This window comes from Myxine glutinosa, chromosome 1 (genome assembly GCF_964187855.1).
Source record: "Myxine glutinosa chromosome 1, kmMyxGlut1.1, whole genome shotgun sequence".
Classification (NCBI taxonomy): domain Eukaryota; kingdom Metazoa; phylum Chordata; class Myxini; order Myxiniformes; family Myxinidae; genus Myxine; species Myxine glutinosa.
The window spans coordinates 284,851,361-284,875,768 of NC_136261.1; the positions used below are offsets into that span (position 1 = coordinate 284,851,361).

At 43.6% G+C, this 24,408-nt stretch overlaps 1 protein-coding gene and 1 long non-coding RNA gene across 3 annotated transcripts in view; one reads left to right on the forward strand and one right to left on the reverse strand.

Moving 5' to 3' along the window:
* LOC137438659 (PR domain zinc finger protein 15) overlaps positions 1 to 20,588 on the reverse strand; it is a 179,814-nt gene extending 159,226 nt beyond the window's left edge. The window contains exons 1-2 of one of the 2 annotated variants that reach the window (XM_068133897.2): positions 20,364 to 20,588; positions 1,355 to 1,382 (exon numbers count right to left, since the gene is read on the reverse strand). In XM_068133897.2, the coding sequence (XP_067989998.1) occupies positions 1,355 to 1,382 (28 nt within the window). In that variant the 5' untranslated portion in view covers positions 20,364 to 20,588. Of the gene's footprint in view, positions 1 to 1,354; positions 1,383 to 20,327 lie in introns of both variants that reach the window. The other variant, XM_078767164.1, reaches the window with a different exon arrangement.
* An 81-nt stretch (positions 20,589 to 20,669) lies between these two features.
* Positions 20,670 to 24,113, forward strand: LOC137419437 (uncharacterized). Its single transcript, XR_010982876.2, has 3 exons — positions 20,670 to 21,015; positions 22,912 to 23,104; positions 23,210 to 24,113. It is a non-coding gene; the product is annotated as an uncharacterized LOC137419437 (long non-coding RNA).
* The last annotated feature ends 295 nt before the right edge of the window (positions 24,114 to 24,408 follow it).

The following is a 24,408-nucleotide window of genomic DNA, read 5'->3' on the forward strand; positions in this document are numbered from 1 at the left end:
ACTGAAGCTGCTGCCAAATGTGCCTCAACAATCACCCTTCCTTCAAAGACACTGAGGTCTCCTCTTGCAGCAATGCTAGTCATAATAGGCAACCAGGCCAGTGCAGCATTTTTGTACATGATCCTAAGTATGCTGGGATGTTATTTGCTTAATTGACACATGGGCCACACCTGTGTGACAGCCGTTGCTTTCAATATACTTGGTGTCCCTCATTTACCCAGGTGTTTACTATTTTTTTGTCCACTGCCTGTAGCTCAGCACTTCATTACATCACTAACTAGAACGGCACTTGGTAGAGCACATACCTCCACCAGGCTGAACAGTTTATGTTTTGTTTCTGACTGATAGGCCAGATCTGGATCCGGACTTGAACGAAAATCAAATCGATTGTTCTTGTTGCCGGACCAACTAATCCACCTCATTTTGTGGTAAGTCTTCCGCAACTTTTTGAAATATCATGCTATATATCGTTTGGCCATATCACTCGATGGTGAAGAATCACTTTAAAAAATTTAAAATTCTCATCTCTGGATCCGTATCCGGATCTTCACTAAATTCAAATTGCTTCGTCCTCGTCATACGCCCAACCTGTCCACCAGGTTTCGTCCAAATTCGTTATAACTTTTTGAGATACTGTGCTGTATATATTGCTTTTTGCCCTATCTCTCAATGGTGAAGAATCACTTTAAAATTCTCGGATCCAGATAATCACCAAAATCGAATAATTTCGTCCTTGTCACATACCCAAACCTCTGCACCAAATTTGTCCAAATCCATCCACAACCTTTTGAGATATCCTGTTCAGTCAGATAAACAGACAGGGATGAAAACATAACCGCCACCCACCTTCGGCGGTGGACGTTAATATTAGGACACCTATGATAAGTAACGAGAGTTTCAAAGCTTGTTTTACGATGCTCAGAACCAAGGTTCGAATTGCATGTACCATATGTGTTTGTCTATTGTCTAAAAATGTCATAGCAAATCATATGAAAGTGCACCGATGTCTAGTTTCCACGAAGGTCTTTGTCCTGTATGAGGACCCTTCATTTGCCGTAAAAATAAATAAAAACGTGAGAATATCCTGATTAAGCCTCAAATCCATTGCAGTTTTGATAGACAAAGTAACTTCATTAAAAGCTCAAATAATTTGCATTTTTGGATCAATTCATGCAAGAATTCCCATTTTAAACCACCGCTTGCAGGACTTTAATCCTTTAGTTTCAGAACTGCTGATGATAAGCAAAGCAATGATTACAACAACAAATTGTATTTCAGAGTCCTTCATTGTTATTTGACACAACCGAGTACATCAAATGCATCATACTGCTGCATGATAAGTAGCCAAGCTTACATATAAGGTCTGCTTCATCATCAGCCATCTGAGGAAAGAGGGGAAAATCTCAAATTAAACAAAGGCTACACTGCATCGACTCTTATGAGAAATTCATCCAGTGCATGCTGCTATGGCAGCTCGGATTTCCACAATATAAATGTCTGCAATTACTTATTTAACGAAGGAAAACGAACTCACATTTATTGCAATCGCCTTCCAAACTGGAGAAAATTAGCTGCCTGGACTTTGAACAGGTCTTTTTAAAATTAATTTCAGCTAACTCAATGCATTTCATACAATTCAATTCAATAGATAAAACTCAATAGATAAAATGTTCATCTTTGGTTAGCATTGCAAAAAATAAACACGACACCACATTTAGCAATGCCTCAAAAGGGGTACGTAGATTAAATTATATCTGAGAACCAGTAACGACTCATTCATCACATTTTACTGCAGTGTTGCTGAGGGGTATAGATTACATGGCATCGGTATATTAAAAACGATGATCTATATTAAAACAAGAAAGAGCAATCAGAAATTGCGGACCCTCGCCAGGACGTGTTTGTGTAGTGTATTTTGTCATCAATTTGATGATGATGTCAAACTGATGATGTCATCAATTTAATTCTCCCACACAATTTTTGTGTAGATCATGCTCAAGGAATTTCAAATGGATCGGATCAAGCGTTCTACTCATTTAAATATGATGTCATAATGAAGGCACCGATGGCATCATCATGAACACACGTTGTTCCTCATGGGGAGTACTTGACAATCAGTCATGTTTCAATTTTTTGCATGGAGGGCTTTTGGAGATAGAGGTGGAAAGTTTTTCGGTTTTTCCAAGATGGCACTCAAATAATGTGACATATGACGTCATAATTATCATTAACAAAAATTCTACAGGAGGCGCTCCTATGGTGAAAATTTCTTGGCAATCGGACCAACGGTTGCAGAGAAAAGCATTCCCACGTTCTGTGCGGACAAACAAAACAGACAAACGGATCCAAATGCAATACCCTCTCCTCTGACAAGAGTAAAAAGACTAAGAGTTGAGTCACCCGATCAAGGTCAGATTATTTAAACTTTAGTACATGTCAAACCACGTGTAGGTATACATCCAAGCTTGACCCCTCTCTTGGCTGAGGAAGAGACACATCATTGCCCGATCCAATGTGAGATGAGGTGCAGCCAAACGTCACGTGACATACGACGGTTGCTGAAAACACTGTTACTTCAGGATTTTTTTGTTACATCAATTTGATTAATTTATTGAAAGTTTTTATTGTGACATTGACCATATTATGTACGATGCCCTATAGAGAGCATTGGTTATGCTGAACGGTGTATATTGGCTTGGTTTTCAATCCTGGATGGGTCACCACTCTGACACAGGAAGTCAAGGCAGGAAATTAGAATTTGTTGAGGGTGCACAGCTCCTGCCGTGTCTTGTCCTCCAATTTAAGGCAATATTTGTTCCGATTTTGTTATGGTTCCAAGGGCACGTGTGGGTGATCAAGTTTGATTTCACCACATGTGTGGATGTGTTGTTCTTTTTCCTTGTTCCCACCCAATTTTATTGTGAAACTAGAACGGGCACTCGGTAGAGCGCATACCTTCGCCGCAGCTATGGTAAAAATACGATTTTGACCTTTTCGTGACCTTGACCTTGACCTTTGACCCGATTGCTCCCAAAATCTAATCAAATGTGTCCCGTATAATAACCAATCATCCCACCAAATTTCATGCAATTCGGTTGAATACTTTTTGAGTTATGCGAATAACATACACACACACACACAGACATACAAATAAATACACAGCGATCAAAACATAACCTTCCGCTTTTGCGAAGGTAATTAGCAAGGTACCCATGCCACACATGGGAGAGAGAGAGGCCTAAGTCTCAGAAAAAAAGTTTGCACCAATAAATTCCACATTCCTGCGACACCTTCAGTTGAACGTTAGGCACAGACAGCCGGTTGGTTTGTTGTTTCTACCCCTTGGTCAATGGCGAAACTACAGATGCCGAATCCGCGACAGTCACAGGTGGAAATCCTCATGTCATTTCCTCATTCTGCTTTAAACTCGATCTCTCCAGACCTTGACAAAATCACAAGCTGGTCAAACACATGGAATATGTCAAAGTTTTCTTTCTTCCTGTACAAACACTCCAAATTTCCCAATTGTATCAATTTCCGAGCTGTATCTCGGAGCCGCCTATGACTTTCAGAATTAATTATTGCATCAATAAATGAGAATAGAAAGTATGTGAGGTTGGCCTATTGTTTTTCTTTGACCTTAACCTAATTGTTTTGACCTTGCCCTAATTTTACCGTCTTTACCGAATTCTAGATATTTTAACATTTTTCACCATAACCCAACTAAGGTCTGTCCGATCAGAACTAAATTGCCCTCTCTAGATGGCCATAGCAAGGTGCATTTAAGCTTGATTTACATCATACTACTTACTCTGGGTTGAAGGACAAAGTTTTACACCCCATAAGGGTATTAAACTACCATTTAGGTTTCTCTCTTTTTTTTCTTCCAATGTCCGAACTGTATCTCGGAACCGGCTGGGACTTACAGAATGGAATTTTCTGACTGTCTGTCATGCTCTCTCCTACTAAACAGTTGTGCAGAAATTCACCAAACTTGGTGGTTGTTTATCAGCATATGGCAAGAAGGTGCAAGAACATATGGCAAGATGGTGCAAATCCATATGGCAAGAAATTTGCTGCAGCCTGCCTGGCTGAAGGATGAGGGTGGACTCATCAGCAAATGAATAAAGTGGATTTTCCAGAAAGTCAGAGATCATTGACGAAAATCAGGAATAGGACTGGGCCCAGAACACTCTTGACAGGGAGAATAGATGAAAGGATTCCGTTGAGTGCCACACTTTGGTTATAAGAGTGGAGGAAGTCAGTAAGCAATGTGTGGAGTCGGCCTTGGATGCCATATGCAGAACATTTGGAAAGCAAGGCAGAATGCCAGACTTTATCAAAAGCACGAGATATTTTCAGAGAGATGGCCCTGGTCTCATATTTGACATTGAAAGGCCCCATCGATTGTTGGATGAGTTGAAGCAGCATGTCCAAGGTGGAGTGACTTGGTCTCAAACCAAATTGGTAATCTGAGATGAGGTTGTTGGAGAAAAGGAAGGACTTCATATAAATTGTGATGATACACATTCCATGACCTTGCTGATGTTGGAAGTCAGCTGATCGGTCTGTCGTTGAGGGGATACGTTTTTGCACCTTTTTATGTCGTGCAGTGATGTTGGCAGACTTCCAAGTGGACGGAAGATGGCCTAGCGCAAATGACAGGGTGAAAAGTGCAGAAAGAGGTTGTGCAAGACCAGCAGAGCAGGTTTTTCAAACATGCGAGTTGATGCCATTCAGTCCATTAGCAGAGTGAGGGTCTAGGGTTGAAAGGACCTTCTCTACTGTATCTTCTCAGTGAAAAAACACAGAGTCCAGGAGCATTTGGGTACGACAGCGAAGGATGGGTACAGAGAGTGAAGGGGTGGGGACACAATATTTGGAAACACAGAATTGATGCATTCGGCGTTCTAACGAGTGGAGTAGGCTGTGGTCCCATTTGAAGAGAGGGAATCCATGGAAGGGGCACACACTCCATAGACTTAACAAGACACCACCATGTTTTTTAGAGGAGAGAGAAAAGATTATTCTTGAGGTTGAACATATTGTTTTCTGGCTCTCCTGAGTAGACACACACTTGTAGTAGACTTTTTAATAATAATAATAATAATAATAATAATAATAATAATAAAGGAGTCATATATAGCCCCATCAAGCAGAGTTAACGACCCTCGTGGCGCTTCACATTATCATACGAACGCACACACACACCGCACACACATACACAGACACAGGCACACCTTCACTCTTGTCCTATTCCTCTCCCTCTCCATTCAAAACCCATAGATGTGTACTCTCCCCCTCCTCCCCCTCCTTCCCCTGCACACGTACACAGACATACTCTCGATCTCCGTCCCACCTCAAACCAAAGGGAAAACAAGACTTAGACGTTGAAAGACTTGTGAAACAGATAGGTTTTGAGGGAGGTTTTAAAGTCAGGAAGAGAGTCAACATGTCGAACAGAGGAAGGCAAGTCATTCCAGAGCAGAGGTGCAGCAAAAGAAAAGGATTTCTCACCAAATGACTTGGTGCTGGTGCGCGGCGGCTCTAAGGTCATAGAGTCGTCGCTTGAACGAAGCCGTCACCGAGGTACATAGAGAGTGAGCAAATCGGAGAGATAGTGAGGTCCCGCTCCACACAATGATTTATAACATAGTGTGCAAATTTTGTATCGCACACGAGCAGAGACAGGCAGCCAGTGTAAAGATTCAAGGAGCGGAGTAACATGGTCAGACTTATTCGCCTTACAGACTAGACGAGCGGCAGAGTTTTGAACCTTTTGTAACTTATCCAAGAGAAACTGAGGGCAGCCAGCATACAAAGAATTACAATAGTCTAGCCTTGAGAGGACAAGGGCACAGACCAGAGTTAGAGCAGCCTGAGGAGTAAGAAAGTGGCGAATGGATGCGATCTTTCACAGCTGAAAGTATGCTGATTTGCAAGTTTGAAGTACTTGCTTGGAAAATGTCATGTTACAGTCGAAAACCACACCAAGGTTCTTGGCCGACGAAACAAAGTTTACATTGGTTCACCAACATGAATAGTGGCAGGAAGTGAACATTGTAGAGGACATCTGTGCGATCTTACAATCATAGACTCTGTTTTAACATCGTTCAGCTGAAGTTTGTTTTGGGTCATCCACGCCTTCACGTCAGCAATACAGCCTTCTAACACTTCAACAGTGGGCACGATTTGTTGAATCGTGCTTCCTTTGTACAGCCAATTGTCGTCCGCAAAGGCGTGGTGATCAACTGAATGTCTGGCAACAAGATCAAATAGAGGCTGAGTGTACAAAAGAAAGAGGATAGGTCCCAGGACTGAGCCCTGGGGAACGCCAAAGGAAAGCGGAGAAGGGGCTGATTTCTGGCCATTGACAACAACTGTTTGCACTCTATCAGTAAGATAGGACATCAGCCAAAAAAGGGGAGTACCAGTTATACCAAATGTGAGTTCAAGACGACGAATTAAGACAATATGGTCAATCGTGTCAAAGGCGGCAGACAAGTCAAGAAGAGCAAGAACGGAAACCTTACCACAGTCAAGAGAGGTCAGAAGATCATTGGTTATTCTTAGGAGAGCGGTCTCGGTGCCATGGCCTGGTGTATATGCCGACTGGCGAGAATTGAAAAGATTATTTGAAACTAGATGGTCATTCATCTGTGATAGCACAATTCTTTCTGTAATCTTTGACAGGAAAGACAGGTTGGAGATAGGACAGTAATTTTTCATGTCATTAAAGTCAGTCAGGGGGTTGACTCAGCCTGTCATCCTTCCGAGGTCGGCTAATTGAGTACCAGTTCACTGGTAATTCCCTGTTTGTCGTTAAAGGCGGCAAAAAGGGTTGGCGTCAGGAAGGGCATCCGGCCGTAAAACATTGCTTCAAAAAGGGGACCGAAAAACAACAACAACCACAGTTCCCGAAAAAGGCCAACCCCCGCTTTGCGGGGAAAAATGGCCTCTAAAGGTGGTTTTTTTTTTTTTTAAATATTAAAGTCAAGGGTGGGCTTTTTAAGAAGTGGTTTAACAAGAGCTTGCTTAAAGAGAGGCGGAAATGAACCAGTAGTCAGAGAATCATTGATAACTGCAGTAATAAATGGGAGGAGGGTGTCCAAACACTCAGTAAACAAATTGGTGGGGAGGGGATCGAGATCACATGTTTTTGTGTTTGACTTGAGGATTGTACATGTGACAACTTCCTCAGTAACAGGAGTAAACGAACTGAGAGGTCGTCCGTGAAAGCAGCGTTCAGCATCATCGAAGGAAAGGAGTGACTGCTTATCAAGATTGTTTCTTATTGACTGAATTTTATTGTGAAAGAAATGCAGGAAGCGTTGGGGTAGTTCGTTTTGAGGAAATACAGTGGGAAGAACGGATTTATTTTTGGTGGCAAGCAGGCGGTTGGTAATGCTGAACAGTTGCTTGCAGGAGGAGTTCCTAGTAATCCGATCAGAAATATATGACGTTTTTGCTTTCAGAATGATTTTTATGACGAGTCTTTTAGCTGTGTTATACAACTGTTTATGGACTGTGAGGCCAGTCTTCAGCCACTGTCTCTCGGCACGTCGTCATTCCTTTTTGGCAGCCCTGACTTCGTCGCTGACTGCGCTGAACCACGGAGTACTCCTGCGTCTGGGAATGGCGCGCCGTGTCGCTGGAGCATGACAGCCCAACACTGTGCGGAGGCAAGAGTCGAGGTCTTCTGCAGTGATGAAGGAACGGCCAGAAAGACGGGTGTGAAGGTCCTCTTTAAAGTCGGAACGGTCGATGGCACGGATGTTACGGGCGGTGATGAAGGTGGGCTGAAGACGAGGAACAGCAATACTCAGGCGGCTGGTGACAGAAGTGGTCCGAGGCGATAGCACAGGTCACTGACGTGGACTGCACCAACTGATCATCGCATCTGTGCACTAATCAATCCAGGATGTGTCCTTTAACGTGTGTAGGTTGGGAGACAGACTGAGACAGACTAAAAGTAGAAAGGAGGTCAATGATCTTTGAAGTGAGAGGATGTTTCAGAAAGCACTGAGATTGCCTTCAGTCGGTTTTGCCTTCCAGGAAGCGAAAGCAAGTTGTTTCAGAGCAACTGCCTCACCACAGGATTCAGTGTACTATGGGCAGGAGGAAGGGGAGAATAATTGAAGATGACATGGGATGAATCAGTGCATGGGAGAGAGCATGTTTCTGTGGAAGAATTCCCAGGCTGAATTAACATCGGAGGCAGTAGATATGGGAGACGAGTTCTGAAGAGAGATGGCTGATTGCAGTCTCTGCCAATCTGCTTGAGTGAAATGCCAGATTCGCCGGTGCTGAGGCACCTCTCTGAGAATAGCTGTAGAGATGTTGACATTCACAATCATGTGATCAGATGAACCATTTGGAGCAGAGGAAGATCAATAGGAGCAGAAGGGAAGTCACAGCCAGAGGTAGTCATGAGGGGGTGGGGGGTGCAAGATCAGTACAACAGCAGAGGGGAAATTGGGTTCCTGATGTAAAGTGTAACTCCACTGCCAGGGCGTGGTGCAGGCCTATTAAATCGGAGGAGACAGTCACCGGGGAGAGACACTAAGGAGTTATGGACTTCTGTGGGAGAGTGTAGTGGGTGTCGGATGATGTCTGGTTTATCGTTGCACAGATGATGTCTGGTTTGGTTAATTGGCAGCGGCCTAGATTGAGAGATCTGGCAGGTTAGAGGGGAGACCTCAGATACCTGAGCTCCACATAGTTAAGAGATGGGGTGGGGGGGGGGGGGGTTTGGGATGGTGCAAGATGGGGGGAGGCTTTGCGGGGGTAAGGTGAGGTTTTGGGGGAGGAGTGGTAGGATGAGGGGGAAGGTTTAAATGTGTGGGATGCGGGAGAAGGTTTGAGTATATGGGGTGCGGGGGAAGGTTGGAGTGTGTGGGTACGGAGGGAGGTTGGAGTGTGTCAGGTATGGGGAAGGTTTGAGTGTGTGTGGAGTGGGGGAAGGTTTGAGTGTGTAGGGTGCGGGAAAATATTTGTGTGAGTGAGAGGTGCGGAGGAAAGATTGTGTGCATAGGGTGCAGGAGAAAGTTTAAGTGTGAGGGATGCGGGGGAAGATATGAGTGTGAGGAGGCGTGCGGGGAAATGTTTGACTGCGTGGGGTGTGGGGGAAGGTTTTAGAGGGTGATGTGAAGGGATGCATTTAGAGGGTGGGGTGAGGGGGATCATTGAGAGGTTGGGGTGAGGGGGGATCATTGAAAGGATGGTGTGAGGAGGGAGGCAGAAATGGGCAACATGAACCTTTGAGGGGTGGGGTGGGTGTGGTTGCTTTCCTTGATTCCATATTCCCAATTTTGACAGACGGATAGAAAGATCATGGGATGGGGAATTAGAACGCTTGTTAAACGCATTGAGAAATGCTGCGCTGTATGAGCAGGGTAGAGGCTGAGTGGGATGAGGGACGGAGGTTTGTGGAAGAGTGGCAGAGCAGCCAAAAACCTCAGAAAATAATATTTTTGAAGTATAGGAGACATACATATATTGTGGTGGAGAATAAGAACACGTACGAGCATTTGTGAAGAAGAAACGAGTTCTGAAATGCATTCTTAAAATGTTTTTTTTTTTTAAAGAAGCGTTTATATTTAATGTAGATATATTTAACGGAGTGCCGCAAGCCAAAGTTAGGTTTGTGGAAGGAATGTACAAGGGAGCGAATGGAAGAGTTTTGGTTGGTCCTGGGATTGTCTGAGGAGTTCAATGTGAAGATCGGTTGAGGCAGGAAAGTCCTCTCAGCCCACTCATGTTTATCATGGTGATGGAGCTGATAAGCAGGAAGATGAACATGAGGGGTAGTATGGGGAGGATGTTGTATGTGGGCAATCTGGCTGTTGTGGTGGAGAGTGGGCGGAAGATGCAGGAAGTACCGTGGGAGTGGAAGGACTCATTTGGGAAATATGGGCTGAAGATGAGTATGGAGAAGACTGAGGTGATGTGGGCTGGGCAGTCGAGAAAATAAACGAATATTAGGTCAGAGAAGAAGGAGACTAGACAGGCAAATAGGTTTGAGTACCTGGCTGGGAACAATGACTGAGGATGTAAGTCGTTGGAAGAGGTGCGGAGGAGGATTTAGGTGGGTGCGAATGCATGGAAAAAGGTGGAGGGAGTAATGGCAAAGAGAACGATTTCAAGGAAATTGAAAAGGAAGGTTCTGATGTCATGTGCAACACCGGTCTACCTTTAAGGTCTGGAGATGGTGGCACCGACAGAGACAACAACAAAGGCTGCAGGTTTGTGCAAGTTTACAAGAACAACTGGGTCAGGAGGATTGCGGGAGTGAAAAGGGTGGATAGAAGGAGAATGGATGAGCTGAGGGAGGAGATTGTTGAAATGCCAGCTGAGATGGGCTGGACATTTGGTGTGGATGGGGGAAGAGAGAATGGCAAAGAGAGTGGATGGGCTGAGGGAACAAGGTAGGAGGAAAAGAGGTAGACCGCGGTTGAGATGTAGCCTAGTCAAAAAATCTGAAAATGTGCCTTTATAGAATGATTGAGGCATTTTTGAGTAAAAGCAAGCAAACCACTTTTTCTGGGGTAGTTTTTCATGCTGAATATGAATCTGTTGTTTGCCAAGCCCAAAAATGCGTAATTAGGTCACTAATCAAGGTCAAAGGTCAATGAGTGCAAAATTCAAAATTTTTGAAAAAATGCTTTATTTTACATCCCCTATCTGTACATTTCAATTATTTTACAATATTTTGTCTAGTAAGGTTGCTAAAGCTTTTCAAAATCTTATTTTTAAAGGAAAACGTGAGGACACATCTATGCTCATTTGCCTTTATCTCTGTAAGGGGCGACAATTAGTTTTTGCGTAATTTGCTTGCAGTTTAACCTCTAAATGCACAATGGGGCAGAGTTTTTATGCTCCTATTGATGGTCTAGAGATAGATTTTATAAAGACAGAAGCTAAATGTCACCGGTAAACAACATAGGTCAAAGGTCAATGAGTGCGAAAGTCTTGCAATGACGTAACAGTTACTTGCACTTGAAACCATCCCTTTCACTCAACAGTGAAAGTGGCTTCATCTTTCTGACCCCAATGCATTTGCCATGTTTGTCAAATCATTTCCATTCAGACAGAGCAGGGTGTTCTTCAATAGACCCTTAATGATGAAGAATGAATCTAATAGCCTAGCATAAGCCATCTAGTTCGTACCCTAGGCATCAGGCATTAAACATTTCAGGAGTACAGGTAAGGGTCTTTTTAAGATTGTTAAAAAATGAAATATAAAATCAAATGAAAGTAAAGGAATGCATTCTTCTTTGGTGAGATACATGTACATACAAATGTGTAATGTATGCTTGACATCTCACATCATAGGCAGGCCTACATACATGTACATTTACCTAACAGTAGCAAAAAGACAGGCAGGGCATGGGCATTGACGATGAGTGCCTAATGCATCTACCACTAATGAATTAGTGATATCGGTTAGATGTTTTGTCTTGAAGAAGCTTTACTTTGTGTCTTTGAGAATAAGATTAAAACCCGGGCCAACACTGCCTGCGCTTATTCGATCATTTAAGGGCTGTTGCAGTATATCATACAACGTTGTAGTTTTCATGGTCAGAACATGCGTGCCTGGTGCTTAGTTTGGTTTCTGTTTCTCCCCTCAGGCCAACCATGGAACCTATTGCCAGCCTCAAGCGACAGCGTGAGGATGTGTCGTTTGAACTTTGTATCATTTGTCAGGGAACTAGCCAGGTCAAAGATACGATTTTCAACCAGACAAACCAGGGTATTGCTGCCATCAGAGAGGCGACCGAGCTCCGATGCAAACTTAGACACTATGAATTTCGATCAGCCGTGGACAGGCTTTCGACTCTCTTTGCAGAGCCTCCAGAAAGTCTCCCCAAACTTAAATGGCATAAGCTATGTTACTCTGCATACACACACAAGGGGAAAATAAATGCTAAGCTAGCCAAGGAACAATCGAAAAACGAAAAAGATCCTGAAAGAAAGAGTGTTTCGGCTGAAGCATGTCCGTTTTTACGCAGTAGTACTACTAAGATGAACTGGACATTGTGTATGTTCTGCCAGAACTTTGACAAGAAGCAGAAGACAAGTCGTGTCACAACCTTCAAAATGAGTAATGAAATTACGGAAAAAGCTAAATTTGTACATAACATCTTAGTCCGTACTGCAAATGAGAATGATTTAATCTCAGCTGAGGCATGTTACCATGTTAACTGTCTTAGTAAATTCTTTAGGGATGTCAAAAGGGCGGAAACTGAAAGCAAATCAGCAGACATGGCGATATCATGGTTGTGTCAAGAGCTGCGTCACTCTGCTGAGAAAGGGCACGTATTTGAACTATCTGCAGTGTTCGAGAGGTACAAAGAGTTAGCCAGTGAGTGCGACGGCACAATTCCTACATCGTATCTTAGTAGACTGGGGACTTTTAAAGAAACTTTGTCGAATTGCATTGGGGACATTTATGAATTTCTTGTGCTAAGAAATTTGGCGCCTTCAGAGAAACAAACTTTGCTTCTTCCACGACATTTCAGTCACATACCTCTTTCAGAAATGGTGTGCGGTCAGAACAGTGCAGACTATATTCCCATATTTAGACAACAGGATGATCATTTTCTGTCTTTAGTGCACGTTGCTCTGCAACTCCGCAGTGATATCATGTCACATCCTGCATTCGAAGGTTGCGATGTAAGCGAAAAAGCAGAGTTGGCAAGTGTACCACCATCTGTACTCATGTTTGTGAATATCTTGCTTGGAGGCCAAAGTAGTGTCGATGCTGAGTTTGACGAAAGTGAGATGTCTGAAACTGGTTGGGTGAAGAAGACAAGGGTCCTTAGCATTGGACAAGACATGGTCTATGGTGTATGTGGAGACAAGAAGGCACCGCCTAAACACGTTGGAATGGGTATGACGCTGCACCAGTCAAGTCGATCAAAGAAATTAGTTGAGCTATTCCATAATGCTGGGCACATAATCAGCTATAACCGGGTTCTTAGGTATGACACTGCCATGGCTGAAAACACTCTGAAAGCGCTTGATCAAGAAACTGGGGCAGTTGTTACCAGCAACCTAGTTTCGGGACGATTTGTGCATTTTTCTGGCGACAATATTGACATCAATGACTCTACCCTAGATGGCAAAAATACATTTCACGCTACTCAGTTAGCTGCCTGGCAGAGGGGGCCATCTGCTGAAAGCGGTCTTGGAGACATCAAACCATCCAATACGTCAACGTTGGATATACCAACAGCAGTTGAAAAGATCCATGAGGTATACATCAACAAGGATACCCTCATTCCCGAGTTTGGTGAGGTTGAAACAGGATGGTTTCTTAGGGAGAAAGATACTGGCAGTGCTCTTCAAGACAGTGAACATCGGGACATGGCATTCTTAGCATCTCGCCAAGGAGAAAGCGAAAGATATTCCTGGACCACGTTCAACCAGTTGCACAGCACTAAGGAGGAACCACCCAAAACTACCATTGGCTATATGCCAATCATACTAGCCCCAGCTCATGAACATTCCACTTTGAACACCATGGTGCGCAGGGCACTACATGTCGCAAGGGCCCTGAATAACCGCTACGCTGTGATAACAGTTGATCAGGGCTTGTATCCCCAACTGATGGAGCTGAAATGGTCAGTGCCCGACTTCAGAGATACCCTAATTCCAAGACTAGGTGGGTTACATATCACTATGAATTTTTTGAAAGTGCTAGGGCAACATACAGAAGATTCTGGTATACATGAGCTGTGGGTTGAAAGTGGTTTACTTGGGCCAAATTCGGCTGACAAGGTTAAAGACGGAAAATCTTACGCAAAAGCAATGAGGGCACACAAATTAACTTGGCAAGCGCTATGGCTAATCTTGATTCCGCAATTCAAAAACAATCTGCAGAGTCAAGATCCCAAAACATGCCAAACACTGGAGAATTCACTAGCTAACAAAGAGTTTGACACTTTACTGGACATAGTGGGTTCTGAGACCTTTCGGCAATATCTCGCAGTCTTCGTTGAAAATCGACAGACAGATCCAAACTTCAAGTTCTGGTGGGAATACCTAAGGATGGTGACTATACTGCTTGCATTCGTTCGGGCACAGAGAGAAGGGTTGTGGACGCTACACTTGGAATCGTTCCGAGAAATGTTGCCATTCTTCTTCCGATACGATCACGTGAATTACGCAAGATGGGGCTGTGTTTACCTGTCACAGATGCATCAGCTCCCACCAGAAGTGGAGGAGGAGTTCCTTCTTGGCAACTTTGTTGTAAAAGGGTCGGACCAAAGATTCAACCAAGTAGATCCAGATCATAGCCTGGAATGGCTTAATGGTGTAGGGAAAAAGAGGGGTGGAATCATCGGAATAACCAAAACAAATTCAGCCCTGGCAAGATGGACTCTCTCGTACAACCACAGGACATGCATTTCAATGCAGACGTATGAAATGATGAATGTTGGAGTGGACACTGGTTACGTCCATAATGAAGCCAACTCATCCCGCACTAAACGTGACAACTGCGACGAAGAACTCATACTTCAAACTCTCCTGCGATTCAAAGTATTTGCTGAGGAATCTTCTAGTCGACCAAACCTCCTTAACTGCGCAACAAAAGATGTTGCAACTTCTGAAATAGAAGAGTCACTGCTGAACGCAAAAACATTAGGGCAGCAGCAGGTGGAAAACTTTGTCAAAGTGAGACTTGTTGAAAAATCAACTGATTTCCGAGATCGACTTCCGAAGGTGAAGGCTCCCACGTTTTCCTCACTCTATGAAATAGGAACCAAGAAAGCCAATGGAAAGATCGAAACCACAAAAGCAGACAGAAACTTTTTGCAGAGACTAATTGCAGCGTACAGAGCTGGAAGACCAGTTGAACTGGCTAGAATACTTAACCATGAACTGATGAAGGTGCCAATCAGCATTGTTGATACATCTGGCGAACTTAGAACGGGTGTTAAGGCTATTTTATTTGACATTCTTATCAGGAGTGTATCATGCCCCTCAGAAATCGCCTTTTATGGGCCTTCCTGTTTGATCATTGATGGGCAAGCTGCAGTTATGTCACTTGGAAAACCTAACACGGCGAACACCTTTGGTGATTATGCAGACGAATTTGTAAAGTTCATTTTCTGGCAAGGCCGGGCTTACAGCCCAATTGATGTTACCTTCGATCGATATAGAGACATTTCAATCAAAGTTGGAACTAGGGTCAAACGTACGAAGAAGTCAAGGCCAGTTCGTCGCCTGATTGAAGATAGAGATGTGCCACTCCCCAACAAATGGCCTGACTTTCTCGCATCAACTGAAAACAAGACAGAGCTTGCTCAGTTCCTGTCGAATGCACTCCTGGCAGCGGCACCCCCTGAAAAAGTGGTTGTTGTTGGTGGAGGTTTCACTTCTGAAACAGAAGTCCAGAGTTCAGATCCTGCAATGAACACTACTTTGCTACAAAGCAATCACGAGGAAGCAGATACCAGAATGATTGTACACTGCCTTCATGCCGATGCACCAAACATTGTGGTCGCAGCGCGTGACACAGATGTGTTGGTGCTGTTGCTTGCCAACTTCAGTAAAATGTCTTGCGTAAAACTTTGGATGAGAGCAGGAACAATTAAGAAACGGAAGTATGTTCCTGTGCATGACATAAAGTCGGAACTTGGACTTGCTGATCATGTCTATGAGACTTTACCAGCATTTCATGCGTTGACAGGATGCGATACGGTTTCATTTTTCTCAGGACACTCAAAGAAAACAGAATGGGATATCTTCCTTGAACACAACAGTCTGCTTCAAGATCTTGGCAAGTTTCCGACACCATCAAAGAAGGTCACAGAAGATGCTGAAAAGTTCATTTGCCATATCTACAAGGAACCATCTGAGAACTGTAATCAAGCCCGCATTAAACTGTTCAACAAATGCCATGCAACGGAGACCCTACCTCCATCTAGTGATGCAGCAAAGTTCCACATAGAGCGTGCAAACTACCAAAGTTTCATTTGGAGAGAGGCCAGTAATCCAATGACAGATCTGCCACCGCCGACTGATTGTGGATGGAAACTCGTTGATGACAAGTTGTCACCGGTTCTTACAACTTTACCGTCAATTCCAAAGGGATGCCGAGAACTTACTCAGTGTGGTTGCAAGAAAGGCTGCAGTTCTGATAGTTGCTCTTGTCGGAAGTGGGGGAAACAGTTCTGCACTGAGGCCTGCAAGTGCAATGCCAGTGAAACACCATGTCGAAACAGGCCAAAGTAGGGGGGGGGGGGGGGTCAGAGCTTACACAGTTAAGCTAATTGGCATTCCCCTGGATGGCTCCTCCTTCCAGCCAATCAGTCTGACAGACTGCAATTGATTCAGGATTAATTAAGAATACATGTGATAATGATCAACTGCCTGCACTCCAAACATGTTTGCCATGAAGTGCATTTTGCGCCTTGTGCCATGTAAGTGCACTTTGCGCCTTGTGACCGTTAGCCTTAATTAAGTGGCTAATTAGTCAAATATTGACATTTAGTGTAGAAAACAATCTTGCTATTATATAGGACTCAGGTAAACCACTTCACTGATGGTATTTAAGGCAACAATTCAAGTGAATTAAAACAGTATGTCAAAAAACGAAAAGTTGCTTCATTACGGATATATTCACAAAAATCTGATTTTTTCCCTTCACAATTCCCTTTACTTTCATAATTGTGAAAAGCTGTAGTAACCTTACCAGACAAAATACTGTAAAATACTTGAAATGTACAGATAGGTGATGTAAAATAAAACATTTTTTCAAAAATTTTGAATTTTGCACTCATTGACCTTTGACCTTGATTAGTGACCTAATTACGCATTTTTGGGCTTGGCAAACAACAGATTCGTATTCAGCACGAAAAACTACCCCAGAAAAAGTGGTTTGCTTGCTTTTACTCAAAAATGCCTCATTAATTCACGTTTCCCAGAAATTTGACTAGTCTAATGGGAGGATTGTGTGAAGAGGGATATCAGTAATGTGGGGGTGGTTGGAGAGTTGGCTGAGGATAGGGGGAAGTGGAAGAGATCGTGGTCAAGGCAGGGCAGAAGTTTGGTGCCATTGGGCCTCAACCCTTTTAAAGGGTGGAGGAGAAGAAGAAATGTTTTAAATGTATTTAATGCAGCATTTATATTTAATGTTTCTAATGTAGCATTTTATCTCTCCTTCACAGTGTCCGTCTTCCATTGAGGTTTTCAAAAGTATGATATTAACTGGGCTCGACTTTTAACCCACCTCCGATGGGATCGAGCACGTTCAAACCAATTGTCGGTGAGGAAGGTCATATGGTCTTGTTTAGGGCATCATGAATGTAGAGTCAATGATGTAGTCTTGTGGTGAAAAACTGACATTTTATCCAAACTTTGATGACACCAAAACCACCACCACCACCACCACCACTTTAATGCCCTCAATTACTCCAACCTTATTGTGGAGTAGACGTCGCTTTTTTTTTCCTTTCTCCACACCCTCCCAGGGCCTTTTCACAAATGTCCCTTCCATCTGAGATCTCCATTCCTCCTCTATTCCCAAAATATGGCCAGATTTAAACAGAAACTTTTAAAAAAATTTACTCACTGCTTTTATAAAAATTGACAGTTGCAATAATTACATTGCAGGTGTGACCAAAGCAAGGGATATACAGTATTAATAAAAGTTACTTTTATTTCGCTTGTGCTTCGACTTCAGGTGGAAAATGTATTTAATGAATCAGACTCGATTGGATCAGACTCGTGGATCAGACTGGATGGTGGATCAGACTCGGCAACGGTTGCTAGAGTGAGATGTGCATGGAAGAAGTTTCAGGAATTGAGTGGCGTGCTGACGAGGAGGGGAGTGTCGTTGAAGCTGAAGGGATAGGTGTATGCTGCATGTGTGAGAAGTGTTATGATTTATGGGAGCGAGACATGGGTAATGAACGTAGAGCAGCAACGAAGGCTGGAAAGGGTGGAAATGCGAATGGTTCGATGGATGTGCGGAGTATCGTTGAGAGAGAGGAAGACAAATGATGAATTGCGAAAAATGATGGGAATAGAGCCTGTGATTGATGCTGTGAAGAGGAACAGGTTGAGATGGTTTGGTCATGTGTTGAGGAAGGATGAAAGTGGCTGGTTGGGAAGAGTGATGGAAATGAATGTAGAAGGAAGTAGAGGACGGGGAAGACTGAGAACGACTTGGCTAAAGATGGTGGAAGAAGAAATGCGGGCAAGGGGGTTAACAAGGAGAGATGCAGAAAATAGGGCAAAATGGAGAAGATTGTCGTGGGGACCGCAAGGCTAACCTCCGCTCTAGCAGGGAAAATGGCCTTAAAATGCATGTTGTTGTTGTTGTTGTTGTTGTTGTTGTTGTTGTTGTTGTTGTAGACTCGAGTGGATCAATATAAATGAAACTCATTGTTTGGAGAAGGAGCTCAACTTTTTACTGTAAATGTAGAAATACTGTATAACCATTAGTTATGAAGGTTGCCAAACATGAAATGGTGTAAATGCAAGGAGGATAGGATATTTTATAACAAAGGTAGGAGGGTAGAGGGAAGCAAAGTAACAGAGGGAAGCAAAGTAGCAGAGGGAAGCAAATCAGCAGAGGAAAGCACAGTAGTAGAGGAAAGCACATTAGTAGAGGAAAGCAAAGCAGCAGAGGAAAGCAAAGCAGCAGAGGAAAGCAAAGCAGCAGAGGGAAGCAAAGCAGCAGAGGAAAGCAAAGCAGCAGAGGAAAGCAAAGCAGCAGAGGAAAGCAAAGCAGCAGAGGGAAGCAAAGCAGCAGAGGGAAGCAAAGCAGCAGAGGGAAGCAAAGCAGCAGAGGAAAGCAAAGCAGCAGAGGAAAGCAAAGCAGCAGAGGAAAGCAAATCAGCAGAGGAAAGCAAAGCAGCAGAGGAAAGCAAAGCAGCAGAGGGAAGCAAAGCAGCAGAGGAAAGCAAAGCAGCAGAGGAAAGCAAAGCAGCAGAGGAAAGCAAAGCAGCAGAGGAAAGCAAAGCAGCAGAGGAAAGCAAAGCAGCAGAGGAAAGCAAAGCAGCAGAGGAAAGCAAAGCAGCAGAGGAAAGCAAAGCAGCAGAGGAAAGCAAAGCAGCAGAGGAAAGCAAAGCAGCAGAGGAAAGCAAAGCAGCAGAGGAAAGCAGAGCAGCAGAGTGAAGCAAAGTAGTAGCGGGAAGCACAGTAGTGGAGGGAAGCACAGTAGTAGAGGGAAGCACAGTAGTAGAGGGAAGCACAGTAGTAGAGGAAAGCAAAGTAGCAGAGGAAAGCAAAGCAGCAGAGGAAAGCAAAGCAGCAGAGGAAAGCAAAGCAGCAGAGGAAAGCAAAGCAGCAGAGGAAAGCAAAGCAGCAGAGGAAAGCAGAGCAGCAGAGTGAAGCAAAGTAGTAGCGGGAAGCACAGTAGTAGAGGGAAGCACAGTAGTAGAGGGAAGCACAGTAGTAGAGGGAAGCACAGTAGTAGAGGGAAGCACAGTAGTAGAGGAAAGCACAGTAGTAGAGGGAAGCACAGTAGTAGAGGGAAGCACAGTAGTAGAGGGAAGCACAGTAGTAGAGGGAAGCACAGTAGTAGAGGGAAGCACAGTAGTAGAGGGAAGCACAGTAGTAGAGGGAAGCACAGTAGTAGAGGGAAGCACAGTAGTAGAGGGAAGCACAGTAGTAGAGGGAAGCACAGTAGTAGAGGGAAGCACAGTAGTAGCGGGAAGCACAGTAGTAGAGGGAGGCAAAGTAGTAGAGGTAAGCACAGTAGTAGAGGGAAGCACAGTAGTAGAGGAAAGCAAAGCAGCGGAGGGAAGCACATTAGTGGAGGGAAGCACAGTAGTAGGGGGAAGCAAATCAGCAAAGGGAAGCAAATCAGCAGAGGTAAGCACAGCAGCAGGGGGAAGCAAATCAGCAGAGGTAAGCACAGCAGCAGAGGTAAGCACAGCAGCAGAGGGAAGCAAAGCAGCAGAGGTAAGCACAGTAGTAGAGGGAAGCAAATCAGCAAAGGGAAGCAAATCAGCAGAGGGAAGCACAGCAGCAGAGGGAAGCACAGCAGAGAAGAGGGAAGAAAGCCAAAGGAGAATAGGGAAGAAGGGCAAAAGAAAGAAGAGGGAAAGGAAAGCAACGAAAGCAGAGGGAAGGCGGATGTTGTTGGAGTAAGTGGAGCATAGATATTAGATGAAACAAAAATAAACGGTGTAAAGTACTAAGAGGGCAGATAAAGGGAAGAAATACAAAATAAGAGATCAAGGTGCGGACTGAATGAATGCGAGATGGAAATGGTGACAATTAAGGAGAAGGCACTTTGATCAGCTGATTGTGACTCATCTCAATGTTAATTTACACTGCACACTGAGGGAAAGGCAAAATGACATTACACGGCGAGAGTAGACAAGGGGCGGGATGAAACGGACCGGGGCGATCCCGAATGGCCGGACCGGGGTACGGGCGCGGATCGCCTCTCGCCTTCTCTCCGACTCATCCGCAGGCCTTGCCCTCGTTACTCTTCAAGCTTTCCGACGTGCTTTGTTTTGGTTAAAGCTGCGATTTATATTTTCGTCTTTTCGCCATTCCTTTTGCGAAATGGCGTGGATCACGTCCCTATAACACTGGTCCGTGTTTTGTGGGCACCTCGCCGTAAGCTGCTCTCTAATTGGTTATCGTGATCTTGCCTTTCTAGTAATCCGTCTTCCTATTGGTGCACAATCGACACATTTCCCAGTCCTCACAGTTGAATGTTTATAGTTATACGATACAATTTTATCATTTATATTTATCTTCCATTTATTCTATTTCACATTATTCCTTTTACTGGAATTTTATGTCATTATTTGTCCTCTTAAATAATTATGACGTTTCTGTCACCGATACCATAGATATATATAACACTAGATGTCGCGCGACACCTCTCCGGATACATAGAACAGTCCGCCATCTTGGGGAGGTCCTTCAAAGCTGACGCGCTGGTGCAGTTAAAAGCGGCGAAATGCCGCAATTTTGTGCAGCGTACGGCTGTACAAATAAACGTACATTGGAGTCGAGGGACAAAGGCATCACATTCCACAAGTAAGTCATGCTTTACAGGTGTATTTACGTTAATTTTAGTGGAAGTTTACCGCTAGCGACGTGTTGCCATACATCCACAACACTTGTCAACAGTACTGTCAGTGTCAGTGTCACTGTCAGTGTCAATAGAAAACAGGGCAGTTTGACAGCTCAGTCATTCCCTGACTAACAGTAACAAAAATATATTCTGTAGTTTATGCAAACTGTGTTAAGTTGGAGCTAGGTGTTATTTCTTAATTTGGAGAGCTTTCTTTTTCTTTATTTTTTTTTGTTTACAGAGTCGAGGCTCGAGAAAGAGCTAACATTTATCAAACAAACAAATCAAACAAACAAGCAAACAAAGTATATAAAAAGGGGAGCGGCCGACAAGATGGGGAGAGAAGGGGAGGAAGCACACAAACACAACATTTGAGAGCAGGGACATCGGGAGATGTGTGGGAGGGAGAGGGCCTGGGGGGAGGCAGGATAGGTATAAAACGCAAGGACACCAAGGACTTCCAGGAAAGAAGTCGGCACCTCAAAAAAGTGGATTTGGGGTGAAATTAGCGGGGGTAGAAAAGATCAAGGTTTTGGATTGTGGAAGATAAGAGATGGTGGTGAACAGCCGTTTTAAAGACCTGGGGGGAGGAGTGGGATTGAAGAGAGTGAGGGAGTTTGTTCCAGAGGTGGGAGAGAAGGGGAATGAAAGAGTGAAAGTGAGCAGAGAGCCTAGATTTTGGCAGTTTAACCATAAGAGGGTTGCAGGCAGATCTTGTGCGACCTGTAGGAATATTTGGGGGACAAAGCCCAGAGAGAGCTGGGGGAGCAAGGCCGGAGAGGAGTCGGTAGAAGACGGAAAGACCACCAAACCTGCCTGCGGTGAGTAAGTGAAAGGCCCTCGGAGATAGCGTCATCGCGGGAGATTCCAATGATTCTGAACGCTTTGGTTTCAACAGCGTGAAGACGAGCTAGGTGTGAGGCAGGAACCCCAGCCCAGAGGGGAGAGCAGTACTCCATTGAGCTGCAGATGAAAGCCTTGTATGTGGTGAGGAGCTCAGGTGTGCCAAGGAAGGACTTCCCACGATGGAGGATGGCCAGTCGGCGACTGGCTTTGGAGGCCAGCTTGGAAATGTGGTTTTCCCAGGAAAGATCATGGCAGATAGTGAGACCCAAAAGCTTGAGTGACAGAACTTCTTGGAGAGGATTATTCAGAAAGTAGATGGGAGGGTTGTCCAGTCGGTCTTTTCGGAGAGACATCGTAAGAGTGTGAGATTTGTCAGGATTGAAAGACATGTTCCACTTGTTTGCCCAGTCTGTGATTTTGTCCAGGTCTGCAGAGAGTGAGGAGGCTGCAGACTGCCGATCTGAGGGATGAGGAATGGAGCGGCAGAGAGTGGAGTCATCAGCAAAGAGATAGAGAGGATTTTCAAGAGAGTCAGAGAGATCATTGATGAAGACCAGAAAAAGCACAGGGCCCAGAACACTGCCTTGGGGAACTCCAGCCTGAACAGGAAGAGGAGACGAGAGAAACCCATTCAGGGCCACACATTGACTACGACTAGAGAGGAAGTCCGCCAGCCATGCGTGGAGATTTCCATGGATACCAAAGGAGGAGAGTTTGGTGAGCAGAGCGGGGTGCCAGACCGTACCAGAGCTGGGTGTTATTTGTAGATTCTTTGTGTCCGAGTTTCGCAATTTGACTAGTTTTGTCACATGATAATGGGTTATTCCTGGAGATTGTCCTATAAAAACATAACAAATAGTCTATGAAAGGTTCTAGAGGGTCCTGTTTCCTGACCAAGCACTGTTGGAAATGCATTAATGAATTAGTGAGTTGATAATTATGTCAAAAAAAAATTTCATAGAAATACAGTTATATATATATATATGTATATATATATTTTTTTCTTAATGCAGGTTTCCGTCAGAGGCACACCAAAAGAGATTGTGGGAAGTAGCCCTCAAGAGAGAAGGGTTCAAGGCAACCAAGTACAGCGTCCTCTGCAGTGACCATTTTGAGTCCGAGAATTTTGACCGGACGGGTCAAATTGTCCGTCTCCGAGATGGGGTGACACCATCGGTGTTTAATTTCCCATCACATCTGTTTAAAGTGAGTTGATTTTGAGAGTAGAACAGACACAAAATTATTTACTTTGCTTTTTTGCAGTTATACCAGTTAAAATTCATTGATTTGAAAATTCATTGACTCTTATAGGAACCTAAGAAATTGAGAACCACCTCAACATCAAGGCAGGCTGCTGTGGTTTGTGACCAGATTGGGTCCTTTGTAGTGGTTGAGTGCGACAATCAGGGCTCCTCTGCCTCCAGTCATTCGGAGGACCATGGGTATGCATTGCCATCTTCGCTCGACAACTTGAAGGATAAGTTAATGGTGGCTGAGGCCCGTGTTGAGCAATTGCAGCGAGAGCTAAGGAATGCAAAGGACAGAGAGAAGAGGTCAAAGAAAACATATTTCAAACAAAGAAAACAAAGAAAAAAAACAAAAAACTATATTTTTAGTGATTTGCAACTTGGTAATCTGAGAAAAGTGCATGGTAAAAATCTACACTTTAAAGGCCATTAGACTGACATTCCTGGGGTTTGTTACATTTGATATGCAGTTTTTCTGCATAATAACTGTACCTGAAAAGATTTACTGCTCTTGACATGTACTTATGAAGAAGTAACAAGTGTTAATATTCATTACATGAAGAGGAGAATTTTTTTTACTAGTTTTGTTAACTCCAATCCATATTTATGATAATTGCAGGCTTTTGGATTACCCATTGTGATTCTGTTATATGAAGATGTAATAATGGTCCTGCTTTTCTGATGTTAGCAGTACATTTCAGTGATGTTTTTCTGCATGAAATTGTTTGAATATTAATATAACTTCACACTCACATAGTGTGGAGTTAGATTTTGTAACTGTCCTTGTGACAGCTGTCTAGTTATTATTATTGTCATTATTTATACCACTTGGTATAAAGGCAATATCATATTAAGGAGAAGAAATAAAATTTTTAAGTGATATCAGCAATCAAGCAATGTGAATATTAATTTGTACATAATTTATTAATAATGTGGTTGGTCTCACGATTAAAAGGTTCATGTCAATATATCGATTTTTCTTGTTTCTCTTTTTCCTGGAAGACCAAGTTGGCTAGTTGGCTGTGCAGTGCTCTTGTTTCATACACATATAGATTTTATTTGACAACTGGGCATCATGGTGAGATGCATGTCATTTAAAATATGATAGAAGTACAATAAAAATACAATGTAACGAAAAATTCTATAAATATGAAAATATAACTAAAAAGACCAAAGTTAATCTTTAAGGTTATTGGTCCCATTTGCAAATGAAATGAAATATAGCTCTCAATTTAAATCCAAGTGAGTTATCTTGTAGTGTCA